The 13,558-nt window shown below is 52.9% G+C and overlaps 1 protein-coding gene across 1 annotated transcript; it reads right to left on the bottom strand.

The window, feature by feature from the left end:
- Positions 1 to 1,216: 1,216 nt before the first annotated feature.
- Positions 1,217 to 13,063, bottom strand: STK40 (serine/threonine kinase 40). The gene is made up of 12 exons (XM_072355590.1): positions 12,945 to 13,063; positions 9,690 to 9,802; positions 8,654 to 8,773; positions 7,953 to 8,038; positions 7,339 to 7,482; positions 6,159 to 6,386; positions 5,456 to 5,508; positions 4,197 to 4,312; positions 2,597 to 2,741; positions 2,264 to 2,383; positions 1,809 to 1,893; positions 1,217 to 1,702 (listed from the first exon to the last, which is right to left on the bottom strand). Exons 3-12 carry the CDS (start codon positions 8,763 to 8,765, stop codon positions 1,484 to 1,486), a joined length of 1,308 nt encoding a protein of 435 aa, XP_072211691.1. The 5' UTR covers positions 8,766 to 8,773; positions 9,690 to 9,802; positions 12,945 to 13,063; the 3' UTR covers positions 1,217 to 1,483.
- Between the last annotated feature and the right edge of the window lie 495 nt (positions 13,064 to 13,558).

Genomic DNA, 13,558 nt, shown 5'->3' with positions numbered 1-13,558 from the left:
ACCTTGCTCTCCGTACCAACGTTTATTGCCGACATGCAGGAGGAGGTTGGATGCGATACAAAAATAACATCTTTATACAAACGGCTTTTGGTTGCTTTGCTTTCTCTTATTGGTTTTTTTTTCCTCCTTTTCCTTACAATAAGATCCTTCCCCTCAGACCCCCCCCCCAAGACCCCCCCAAACCCCCCTTGTTACCCCCCATCCCCCCCTGGTTCCAGTTCACTGCAGCACAGCCACGATCCCCCGACGATGGCAGCTCCGTATCGCAGCGCACTGCAGGCCCCAGAGTATTGCTTTGACTTTGGGATAAGGGAAAAGAGATGGGGAGGAATAAAGGGGGTTGGGAAGAGAAGGGGGGGGGTACAGGGCAGGGGACAGACCTGTCAGCTCAATAAATAAGGCGAGGGCTCGAAGCTACTGGCTCAGCTGGGGAGCAATGAATGGCTGCTGCTCCAGCCGTGAGCAGGCAGCAGCTCCACCACGAGGGGCAAGAGAAGGCAATGCTACACCTGAGCTGCTGCTCATCCCCACTGGAGCACGGAGGAGCTCAGGTGGATGATGGGGGGGGGGGAAAAGGGGGTGAGGGGGGGGCAGCTCGTTCACATTATAACCCATCTATTAGATCTGTACCACAACTGAAGTGTGAAATAAAAACTAGGTGAGAATTAATGCAACTTGAACCGCACCTGGGATGAGATACACGGGAACAAAAAGATGAAAAGGTGAATCTTAACCAAACTAAAAGGGCTGGGCTAAAAGGGGGGGAGGGCCCCCCCAGCAACCACAGCCATGATAAAAGGGGGGGAGGGGTCTGCACAGCCACGGCCTGCAGGGCCAACCCTCATCCCTGTGCCAACTGTGATGGAGTGCTGGGCCAAGCCAGGGCAGCGCAGCCACAGCACGATGGATGGGGGGGGGCACGGTAAGGAGAGAAAGAGCTTCGATGCAGGTTGAAGGTTGTAGGGGGGGGGGGGGGGGGAGTTGGGGGGAGGCTTCAGGAAATGGTGACTTTCAAGAAACCTGGATCGAAATCTAAGCTTATTCAAACCATATGGAGCGAATGCGATCGGCCGACTCTCCATGCTACAACAGCCGCAACTCTCGTGCCAACAAAGCCAGCTTCACCCTGGGAGAGAGTCTCCTTTCCTCCCCCCTCTCCCCCCCTTAAAGGGCTTTGCTCGGTCCAGAGAACAGCACGGTTAAAAAGACAAGAGAGGTAGATTACAGTCGTGATGAGAAGCAGATGAGTCACCCAGGCTTCGCTTTAAAAACAAGATTCCAGAAGACGCCGTTGATGATGATGATGATGAGGCCGGTGGTCGCTTCCAAAAGGAGCTTTGTGTAAAGTCTTCTCCCCTTTTGCTGCGTGTCCCCCGAGCAGAGCTCTGAACTGCTACATCATTTCTGCACCGTGGGACACCCGGTATTGCTGCTGGGCTGTGGGCTGCAGGGCATGCTCTGCTCCTCCCCACTGGTGTGGAAGCTACTTCCTCAGGTAACGCTGGGCCAGGATGGCCGCATCCAGAGGGTTCATAGGCTGAGCGTCGTGGCCCAGGCGGCGCACGGGGGGGATGTTCCCAAACTGCCTCTTCTGCAGGAAGCTCTTGGCCTCGTGCAAAGTGTTCTTCTCCTCGGCCAGGAGCAGCTGCTGCCTCATGTAGTTCTCAAACTCGTACTGTGAGCACTCCTCCGTCACCTTGGCCTGGGGGATAAGCGGCCCATCAGAGCGCAGCCCATCAGAGCGCAGCCCATCAGAGCACAGCCCGGCTCCCAGCACACAAACACACACCCCACACCACTCATGTTACCTCCTGTGGGTGTTCAGGGTTGGCCACCTGGTCATCAATGTCCGGCACCACCTGCAAAGGGCCGCTCAGAGACGACATGGACTGCCTGCATGGACAGCACACCATCAGGACCACACTTAGCTGTGCTACCCCCTCCCCATCCACCCGTCTCCCCTCCACCCCCAGGGCTTTGCTTTTCTGTTCTCAGACAGGATGTGGAAGCGACGCCTCTCACAGGTGGGAGAGAAAACAGCCACAGCTCCAAGAATCACAGGCTGAGCTGCTGACTCAACAGGCAGAACAAGAACTTGGCCTGGATGCGCTGCTGGGAGCAGACAGAAGGTCACAGTGCTGGGGAGGGGGCAGCATAAATCACACACTGCCGGGGTGAGTTTCTGCTGGAGAGTCCTCCTGGCACCTCTCTGAGTGCAGCTGCTGTAACGCAGCTCAAAGACACCAAATCCTCTGCAACGTACCACGATGCAATGATGGAGCTGAGAGAATCCAGCACTTCAGAAGCCGTCAGGCGCTGCTGCGGATCCAAAACCAGCAGTTTTCGGATCAAACACACAGTGTTCTCCGACACCCGACCATCCCTGGGGACAAAATGAGTGGTGAGGCCGGGTCTGAGGTGGGCAGCACCAGCAGCAGGAGCTACAAGAGCTCAGAGCCAACAGAATTAAGCTGGAGCTGAACCCTGCACCACGATGCCTTCCTCACCATTACATTACACATCCCAGCTCTTCTTGCTGCTATCTCCAGCAGCCTGAGCCCACCTATAGGGGAGGGGGAGAAAAGGTGGCACTCACTCAGGGATGCTGTACTCGGCAGCCTTGATTTTGCGGAAGAGCTCCTGAGGTATGCTGTCATAGAAGGGGAACTGGCCATAGAGCATGGTGAAGAGCACGACGCCCAGAGCCCACATGTCGCTGGGTTTGCCACGATACGGTCGACCTGCAGGGAGAGAGGAGGTGCAAATCATCAGGGTTGGTTTCTCTGCAGCACACGGAGCAGCCCAATATCTGATCCTCCCCCCTTCTGAAGCATAACCTGCCCCCCCCAGCAGCCAGGCAATGGATGTGCTGCTCAAACTGAGCACACATCAGCATGCGTGAGGCTCAGAACTCAAACTCCAGTGCTGCACCGCAGCATAGGACGGAGGGAAGGACTTCCTCTGACTCACGCAGTGAGTCACTGCTGCAGCATTTGTTATTTGTACTAATTATTCTCTGCTTTATACGCTCAAAAAAAAAAAGGCACCTCTCCCTCCTCCCCCAGCTTTTCCTGCAGTGACATTTCGGCAGCCATAAAACCATCTCTCCACAATAGGCAGCTTCTCCCAGCAACTAAAACAATGATTAATTCTCTGTGCTTTTCAGCTTCTCCTTGCACAGGAGGTTTAGCAACACAGAGGGATGCTCAGATCCTGCAGATGGTGAAGCTGGAGATGTCCCCAAATAACTTCTGCCTCCAAAAGGAATCTGCAGACTGAGCCACTCTGGGGCAGTTTTGAGGCACACAGGAGCCCTGCAGCAATTGCACAGAGGCCATTCAAAGCCATCAGTGCAGCCTGGACACTGACAGCATCCCGGGCTGGCAGGAAGGAGCAGCTCCATACACTCTCCAGCTGAGCTGCAACTGCTCCACACTCCTGCAAAGCAGTTGGCTTGCATCACCCATCTGGTTCCAGGGGCCTCAGGATATCCTGCAGAACAGGAAAGGCCTGCAAAAAGCATGAATTCCACTTCCCTGCCGGCCTCTGCCTCCCTTCCTGGCCTAGTCCTGCCCAGGAGGGGAAGCAGCCTCAGACCTGCCTGGAAGATGATGATGGAAGAGCTCAGCTACGTTGGCTGCTGCTGCCTGTGAACCTGACAGTGAATTTACTGGGGTGGCCTATTGGGTCTGATACAGAGAGCAGAAAAAAAGCAGCTCCCTCTGAGGGTATCACCCATATAGAACTGCTTGGGAGACCACAGACTGGTAAGGGATGACTCAAATCTTCTGCAGAGGTGTTCTCAGTGCTCTAGGCACGCTAGGGAAAGAATGGCAAGGATTCTGTGAGGGCTGCTGCCCTGCACTGCAGACTGGCACAGGAACACTTGGTGCTGGTGTTTTAGGCAGTTTCCCATAATAACATGTGAGACCCTGCAGACAGACAGACAGCTCCAAGCAAAAGCAATTCAGTGAGATGACTCCACAACGTGAGCTAATGCTTAGTAACCAGAGCCTACATGGAGAGGAACTATAAACACACAGTCCCACCTGTAAAGGCAGCCACCAACACCACAGATCAGCTGGGTGAGAGCAAACCCAGCACCCCAAATGCCTGCCTGAAACACTTGAAGAGCCAGAATAAGATGTGTTATATGCAGGGCTGTGAACTCCCAGCACAAAGGAAGCGATGCCTACCGCTGAGCACATCGGGGCTGATGTAGGCAGGGCTCCCCCGCTGGTCCTTCAGAAGGTCATCCTCACTCACCAGGTGCTTCCCCAGGCAGAAGTTTGTTATGGTTATCCGATGAGTCCTGGGAAGAAGCAGAGGGATGAGTGAACAAGGAGCACGTGCAATGAGCCACAGGAAGCTTCCTACAATGGAAGTATGGCTTTGCCAGTGTCAGATAATGCAACTGTCAAGGGAAAGTGAACCCATTCCAGAATTACCACCACATTTCAACTTCCACATCACCCAGATCGTCTGGCTCTTCAATAATATGGGAATCAGTATGAAAACCTACCAGCCTCGGTAGGTCATACCTGCTTGCTTTCAAACAGTATCAGGGAGGAGAAAAAGAGCAAAGCGAGCTGCAATCACAGAGGACCCACTTGCTTCCTACAGACTGGGAGACTGAGGACCCAAAGCCTTCCAAAGTCTGTATTCATTCCACAGTTAAAACAACAGTGTGAAAAGATGGATTCCACTCATTCCTAAGGCGAGTGCAAAATACTGAGCCAGCAATGTAATGCTGAAGGATACAGCAACGGATCTGAACTCGCCAGCTGAGTAACTGCACAGATAAGACACACCAAGCTGCAAGGAGCACCCAGCAGAGCCACCCCAACCCGGCTGCCTCCTGCTGGCACTGAGGTTGTGCCCCACGGATGCATCTCTGTGCTGTGCTGAGCCTTGCACCAAGCAGCCGATGGGAACAAGGAAGGCATTTCAAGAGCACATACAGACAGAAGAACTTTGTTTAGATAAGTAAATATTTTGCTGCTAGCAAAAAAAAACAACACAGCAGCAGAGCAGCCAGAGATTGAACAGTGCTGTGATTATGATCCCTGCAGCGCTGGGAGTTCCTGCAGCACGATGGGAAGTGAATTACACAAACAGAACCATTCCACATGTTTTAGTTCCTTCTTTTTTTTTGTAAGAACTGCTTCTCTTACAGGTTTCTGGATTACTACAAAACTTAGTCTTCAGAAGCCACAATCCAACAGGAAACGCTGACACAAGGTCACCGAGTGTTACAAAGACAGAACTGACTCCATCAGGCTCGATTCATTGCTGGATATTCGCCTGCATAGCCCTGAATTGGGTCTGTATTTCCACACAGCTCCCCTCCACGTCCCTCAGCCTTCTCACAGAGTGAGCACCGCCTCCAGCTTTGTTCCTACAGAAACATCTGCTTCAGGGTAAGCACCGCAGAGGGACTCTCCAGCACACTTACCTTTTGTTTAGCACCATGTTTCCTAGTTTCAAGTCTCTGTGCACGATATTTTTCTGTAAAATACAGAATTGTGTCACATGAGCAAAAGCATTTGGGTCTGAATGTGATGCTTACATAAAAGCACTGAGCATCTATCCTTTGAAATGAGGCCTTCTTCATTCTCAGGCTACAAAACAGACATCACGGACATTCTCTTCTAGATATCAATTAAGAAAGGCAGAGCTGATGCTACGTGGAACATCAGAACCCAAGCTTAAAGATGGAAACTCCTTTTCATGGAGCAAGTGGTCAAACAGCAGCAGAATCTGTTCTCGTTGCAGCGCTTCACAGCAGATAGGTTGTAAACTTGAGCTTTGAACTCAAAAGAATCAATTCTTTGTGTTTCAAAGGGAAACAGCCTGAAGTGCCTCCTGCAGCTCATCAGCCTCTGCTCTCTTCCTCAACCACCACTTTCCTGGGTTCATAACACAGCTCACCCGATCTCCACTGAGCCCAGCTGGCCCTTCCATGCTACAACACTGAGAAACCAAAGGGGAGGGGAAGCTCCCATGGCCCGGGGCACAAGGGCTTAAACAGAACACAGCTACTGACACGCAGCTCCATCCTCTGTAACCTCCCCACAGCCCACGTGAGGAAGTCCCGAGATATTTAACATGGGAAAAACCAAGTCTTCCAGCACTGAAAGGAACAGCAAAGACCTCACCTTATGTAATGCTTCCACCACTCGTACCACATCATAAAAGATCACGACAGTCTCTCGCTCACTGAGCCTCTTCTCCTTAATGACGTAATGCTGCAGATTGATCAGATCTGCTGTTTTGTCGCTGAAATCGTGAGCACAGAGACAGTCTAACACGAGGCAAATGCGCTTCTTCATTTTTCTGACCATTCTGTTGGCTTCTAGATCCTCTATAATTTCGCAAGCTCGGTCCTGCAGGGAAGCAAACACATGAGCAATGGCTCAGGCAGCTATCAGACAGAGCACTAGAAAATAAATACAGGCTGATCCCAGAATAAGTGGAAGCAATTACAGGGCTTGATCTTTGTCCCAAGTGAGGATTTCAGAGAGATGATGCATGATCTCTGCTCGAAGAAGCCAGAGAAAGTCTGTGCTCTTGGCTTACAGCAGTTCTGACACCAAGACGTGCAACTTTAGGTAAAACCTGAACAAACCCTACGGATCATTAATAAGAAGAACAGAAAAATCAGCTGCTCTTTCCTAACACTGAGCAGGATACAACCAAGTTGGACGTTTGGCTTTATTTAAGATACAGCACAGACAGCTTGGAGTGCAAAGTCTGTTGGCAAAACGTAAGCAGCAAGCAAAGCAATACCAGCATCCCAGTGGGAACTCCTATCCACAAGCAGCCCCGAAGGAGTTAACAGCACGTTCACTCACTGGGGATGCTGATCAGCACATTTACTGCTTTGTTTCAACACACCAAAACAGTTCCTTGGCACTTTGCTCCTTCTTAGCAGCCGCCATAAAACACAACCTCGGTTCTGAAGGGTGCTCTGTGAGCACAAGTTAATTTGCTGGTAAAGCAGGGAGGCAGCTCATAAATGTCATTACATGAGGTTTACAGGCCCCAGGTGCAATATGACAGCAGTTGCTGTCAAACTGTGAGGATCAGAGGGTGTGCTGAGCATCTGCCTTGTCTTCAGTGTTCTCACACTTCCCAAATCCCAACCCTGTTATATATCACACACAACACCCCAAAGGCCTTGCCACAAAACGTGCTTGTTTGAAGCAGCGCTGAGGATCCTCGGTGTGCTGGGAACTCTTTGTGTACCAGAAGGGGGTCAGCATCAACTGCACAGCACACAAAAGCAGCTCAAGCCAGCAGCAATCACCAGCATAGCCCTGTGGTCACCAGCTGTACCTGGAAGAGCCCATGGTGATGAACCACTCCTTCCTGATTGTGGAGCAGGGAAAGGAGAGAATATTCCGTGTGCAGCAGCATCTTGCCCTGTCGTTCTTCCTGTGTTTCTATTCCTTTATCTCCCCTTTCTTCTAAGGTGAGAATCTTCAGGGAAAAGGAAAAAAAGACTTTTACAACTCCCAGAACCAAAGGAATAAAGGAAAAAACAAATGCCCCCCAAAGCTCTCTCACACTTTAGGTAATCACATGGGTACTTAACACTTGGGTGTAATTACTCTGGTATCTGTGCACTTGAGACAAGCCTGTCTGAACTAAGAGCTGCACAGAATGCATAGCATGAGCCTGAATAACACCGAAGAGGCTCGGGTGGTTTCTGTCAATAACCCAAGAGGCCCTTCCTGCTTTGGTGCAGCAGAGCAGACCTAAGAGCTCTGGGAGAGCACTGCAGAGCCCCAGGGGAGCCTCAGCTCAGAGCTGAACTCGAGCCCAGAGCGTTGCCTGCAGAGCTGCCCTGCCGAGGGTTTCAGCAGCCAATTCCCTCAGCTCAGCCTGCACCAAGCACTGCCATGAGAGCAGAAGTTAGAGAAGAGCTGGAGCCCCTGCACTTTGCTTACCTTTAGCTGATAAAAGTCATCTGTCCCATCCTTCCTTGCCAAACACTGAACAATACTTGGCACAGGGGAGTTACCTAAACGTGGACCTAACAGCACAAAGCAAAAACAGACTTGTTTTCCTCAAGCAGCAATGACTAATTCAGGGTTACATCAGTATCCAAGTGTCACACAGTTTACATTAGCTTAAATCAAGCTCTCTTTTTTTTTCAGGACACCAAGAGTCCTTCTGCAAACCACGATCTAAAGACAAAAACGAACCCGTTCTGGGCAGTGTTTTGAGTTGTTAACTGCAAAATCTTTGGCCAAAAAAGAAAAAAATCACATATAGCAATGCTGTGAAATTGACATTTCTGCATGCCTGAACCATACAGCTTTTGCATACACCAACAACAGCCCTGGCAACTCTTGCTACCGCTCCTCCCAACCCAACCACCACCTCTGCAGGGACTGCTCAGGCACGTGGATCACTCCATGCTGCAAGTTCAAATGAACAGAGGACGCTCCATGTCAAATCAGCTAACTGATTGCTGCTGGTTTCCAGCTGAAAATCCATCACTTCTTAGACTGCTGCTCTGTGATACCAAGGGAGCTGCCCAGCTGCGAGGCTCTACATTACACATCTGCTTTGCCTTCTGCTTTCAGTTTTGCCATCAACAGCAACCAGCTGAAAATGAAAGATGAAGAGAAGCCCCTCTGCTCACCCAGTATGAAAGGGCCCGCTCTCTTGGCATTATTTCCAGAGATCCCTGTACAAAGAGCTTTTGCCTTAGCGGATGTTTCCCCAGCTCCTCTGTCTGATGCTCGCCGCTTCATCCTTGGCTCTTGAAAGAGAGAAAAGATCACAGGTTGGCGAGCAACTGAATTAATTTCCTTATATTACCCCTTATTTCACATGGGAAGGCTTTCGTTTACTGATTTTACGTTTCAAGGTATAAATCAGCTCCGTTATTCAAAGCAACGTTTCCTAGACAAGAGGTTTGAGAGATGTGGTGGGAAACCAAGTGAAAAATAACCAGAGCTTGCTTTACAGCAGAACCCAAGTCTGTTTCATTCATCTATTCCAAACAAAGTCTGCAAACTAAGGCTGCACTTATCCTTTGCGTGGCTGCTTCTGATTCAGCCCAGGGAGTTCAGTGCATTCATTCTAGGAGAGGAGGAAGTGAGCCCAGATCCATTTGCTTTCTCTAAGCAAGTCCCAGCCAAGCCCTGCTGACTTCCCTATGAGCTGATCAAATATTTTGGCTTGCACTTGGGTTAAAAAAAGTCCCCAAGTTTCACCATGGAAGAGAGTGACAAATCAACCACGCTGCGAAGGAAGCCGGGACGTTCACCCTCCGGCAACCCCACCCTATATCTGTGGACACAGCAGTGATCTCATCGCATTAATTAGGGAGCAGTATCTGTCACCAAGGTCAGAGATAGCAGCAGAGATAAGGTGAGAAATCTTCCAGCGGATTTACACCCCCCCTGCACTGTTGGATTCCACCCCGAGTTCAGATCTTTGAGCAAGAACTCTCCCTCCTGCTCCCCATCACCCCCAGCCCAACGCTCCCCACAGCCAATGTGTGAGCAATGTGTGATCCTCTGCTCCCTGCTGGCAACGTGTGAGTAAGATTTCCATTGGAGAAACCCCAGTGCACAGAAACTCTGAGATAAGGAGCGTTGTGCAACGGGAGCCGGGTAGGAACCTCTGGTGCAAACGGCGTTATGGTAAACACAACAAAGTGGAGGACTCACGTAGTTCAGCATCAACTGAAACTTCACTCTTCTCCCAAACTAGGTTTTCCAGCGTCTCAGGAGACAGGAGTCCTCACCTCGGAGAAGCCTGGTTGGTTGGAAGGTCGAGGGCTCTGCAACATGAAGTGAGATGCACCTGATGCTATGGTGCTCTTGTGTTGCCCTCCCCGGCTGCAGCAGCACCAGCACTGCTGTGACAGAGCCTTCATCACTGCTAAACCATCACAGGAGCTGATTCTTAAGGTCTGAATTGGAACAGAATGCTCCAGAACTGGACCTGCACCACCTACACCTTCCCCCCCTCCCCAAAGCACACCTACATCCCCATCAAGCACAACGGCTCACAGAAGCCACAGGGCTCTGTGGGTCCCAGCAGGCACAGAGCAGGCAAAGTGCTTTAAGTGAAGGTCATGGGGCAAAGGAAGAGCACTGAGAGGCAGCTGCTGTGAGAGAGCAGAGCTGTTGCCTTTCCTGCATGTTGTGTAACCCCGATTAGAGCAGGGAAACTGGTCAAAGGGCCACGGCTTCATTGTGCAAGATCCTGCTGTGCTGCAGCAGGTTGGCATGGGGCTGGAAGGAGTGATGTGAGCCAGGGTGTAAGGCACTGTATGTAGAAGCCACAAATGCAGAGCGGGAGGTTCCCTCCTGCAGAGCCAGCTGCTGCTTTCTGCCCACAAATCCATCTCCTTCTGAGCTGCACTGATGCAAAGCTCTCACTCCAAGGGGCTGCCCTGCCAGAAGCTCGTCCGACACAAAGCTGCTGCTGCTCAGACACAAACAGCTGCGTTGCATCCTGCAAGCAGCAGCTCCATAGAAGTCTGGCTTTAAGATTGCTGCAGGCTGTGAGTGGAGACACCTCAAGGCAAGGAGCAGCAGGACCCAGCTGCCCGTTGCCCCACAGCACTGCAAGGTGAACTCCTCTGTGATGGGCACACAGCAAGCAGGCAGCACAGGACCCAATCCTGCTGCAACGGAGCAATCCCAACACGGAGATGAGCAGCGCTGTGCCCACAGGCAGCCTCACACCGTTGAGCTTTCCCAGCTCTTCCCACTTCAAAAGGAACCCCATTTCGACATCAGTAAGATCCATCTCAACACAGTATTATCCCAAACGCCACCAAAGAGCCACAGCTTCCCTCCCAGCAGGTCCATGGATGCTCACACAGTGGTTCCCCACCCCCTTCAGTGCAGGAACTGCTCACACTGAGCTCTGCCACCCCCGCTCCACCATCTGTGACACCAGCGGGCTCAGACAACAAGGCTGCAAGTCTAAGATGGGAATTCATCACCGACTTGATCCAAACCTTAGTGGAGAAGTGCATTCAGAGCTTCCTACTGCATCGTGGCTTTAATAGAACCGTTCATCAAATAACCGTGGAGGCCCAGATCTAATGTCTTTTAATTACGTAGCTTAAGGAGATTGTCTAATTCCTGAACTGCCACGCAACGTCCCAGCACAGCAACAAAGGAAAGCAAGAACAGGAGGCTGCCCTGTGCATCTCAGGGTGAGGAACAAGCAGGTCCTGCAGTCCGGTTGCCTTTGTTAATAGCAGGAGCTGCAAAAACAGTACTTTTGGGGTGTGAGCTTACTCAGCACCACAGAACCTAGTTAAGGAACTGGAACAGCTGACACAGACTCAGCGGGGCTTTCTGCTGCTTTATCTCACAGGGGCACAAAGAGGGTTTGTCTGGGCTTATGATTACTGAGGTGAGTGCCAAAGGCCGCGGTGCTGTCCTACCGAGGAGCTGGTCTCTGCAATGGAAGGAAATGAAGTGATAGAGAGGAGACAAGGCAGCGCTGGGGCAGTGGCAGATAAGAGCCCAGCGGTGTCTGTTGGACAGCTATGGGTTTTGTTGGGAGCCCAACATGGCAACATTCGGTACAGAGCCAGAAAGAGCACCAAACGTTAAGGAAGTTCAGCAGTTCTGCAATAGAAATACAAATAATCAAAGAAAAAAGTCCGCTGGGTGACTCAGAAGCAGCAATAGAACCAAACCCTGCGCTGTTCCACGAGCCCCTCCGGGAAGAGCTGCCTTCTCCAGAGCACACAGCAGCCCTGAGTCACTCATTTCTTGGAAACACGGAGCCCAGTGAGCTCCTTCCCTTTGCACCAAGTGAGCTGTGGGGGAGGCACAGAGCCAGGCTCGCAGCACCCAGAGCCCTGGGCACAAGGCAGTGCTGGGGATGCACCACTGCCCTGCAGGAACAACACCACTTCTATGTGCAGAACCACTGGAGGAGAGGAAATCCCTTCCCAGCCCCCACCAGGGAGCTCCAAAGCACAGGATTCCAGCGCCGTGACGGCGAGCTGGCAGCAGGCTGGGCTGCTCCAAACCCTTCTGATGCATCAACACAAGGGCTCGCCAAGGACTCATTGCAGGGAGTTCCCTGCTGCGTTACACAAACACCGAACTCCAGCTTCACCCCCTGCATACAGCAGCACGGCCCCGTGCAGCCCCACATCCTGGGTGCAAGGATCCCCTCCTCCTGGGGGGAGGCGTGTTGCTGTGGGGGGTTATTTTCCTTTCCAGCTGCTCAGTGCAGGGCAAGGCCTGGCCGTCAGCATGGCAGGACTTTCCTCACACACACACACACACATCAGCGTGTGACTCACACGTGCTGACACTTTTACAGCCAGGTGTGGCTGCTGCTAACAATGCCCCACTCATCAGCACTGCTGAGATAGGGGAGAAACGGCGACGTCACCCACATGGGTAAATCCTACCGTGCCGACGTTACTATTGTCTGCAGCACCAAAGCACGTTGATAGATGGCATTGGTTACAAGAAACAAGCACGTGTTGTTAACCAAAAACGGGTTGTTTCACGCTGAAAGCGACACCAGCACAACGTGAAAGCCAATGGGAGGAACGCAGAGCAGCGCTGAATGCAGGCTGAGCTGAGGCCTTCAGGAAGCGCCTATAGGGCAGCTCTATGCGGCTCCATGAGCAGACAGCCCCGTAACGCCCCGCAGGTTAAAGCAGCCCTTCCCTCCAGCATTACGGAGCTCTGAGCTCTATTTAAACCCTCACCGTTCGTTGTGTTGCTGCACGCAGCTCCTGCCGGGCCCACACGGCTCAGCAGGGGACGGGCAGCGCTGAGGGCCGCTCTGATGGTGATGGAAGATGGTTCCCCCCACACGCAGCCCCCGGCCCCACCCGGACAGACCCAGACTCACGGCTGTGCCCCCCGGCCCACACCCTCCTCCGGCCTCTCACAGCGGCAGGAGCCGCCCCGCTCCCGGCCCACACTCACCCATGGCCCCGGGGCCGGAGCGGCCGCTCCCCGCAGCCCCGCGCCCGGCGCGGCCTCCGCTCGGCTCCGCGGCGGCCACCTGACAGCGGAAGTGACGCACGGCCCGGACAGGCCCCGCCCCAACGGCTCCGCCCCGCCCCCTGGAGGCCGGACCGTCTCCATGAAGGAACGGCAGCGCTCATTGGGCGGCAGAGGCAGCGCCGGCTGTGATTGGCTGGGAGAGGAGTGCCGAGAGCTTGATGGGAGGCGAGCCCTAATTGGCTGTTGCGCGGTGGCGAGAAGTGATGATTGATTGGCTGATGAGGAACGACTCTCTCCGTTGATTGGCGCCTGCTCTACCAGCGGATTGGTCAGCGGGCGGATCCGAACGCGCTGCGATTGGAAGAGAAGCGGGGGCTTTCTCTGCAAGCCCCGCCCCGCCCACGCATGCGCACTGCCCCACCGCCATGGCAACCACCCCATCGCTCCGCTCGCGGTCCTCGGGCCTTAGAACGGCGTGCGGGCAGCGGGGAGGCTGCAATGTGTAACGGCTGCAGAGCCAGCACTGCGAGCGTGGGGATCAACAGCAAAGCAGCGCTGTTCCCCGCTGCCCACCGCCCAGCAGTACCTCCATG

This window comes from Excalfactoria chinensis, chromosome 22 (assembly GCF_039878825.1).
Source record: "Excalfactoria chinensis isolate bCotChi1 chromosome 22, bCotChi1.hap2, whole genome shotgun sequence".
Taxonomy (NCBI): Eukaryota; Metazoa; Chordata; class Aves; order Galliformes; family Phasianidae; genus Excalfactoria; species Excalfactoria chinensis.
The sequence above is the reverse complement of the archived record's forward strand: the minus strand, read 5'-3'. Positions and strand labels throughout refer to the sequence as shown.

Bases quoted from the DNA above. Each gene is read 5' to 3' on its own strand.
- STK40 (XM_072355590.1), bottom strand. From the start codon at position 8,765: ATGAAGCGGCGAGCATCAGACAGAGGAGCTGGGGAAACATCCGCTAAG. The intron at 8,039-8,653 runs GTGAGCAGAGGG...TTGTGCTGTTAG, and splicing joins AGCGGGCCCTTTCATACTGG to GTCCACGTTTAGGTAACTCC. The intron at 4,313-5,455 runs GTAAGTGTGCTG...GCTTCTTCCCAG, and splicing joins AACATGGTGCTAAACAAAAG to GACTCATCGGATAACCATAA.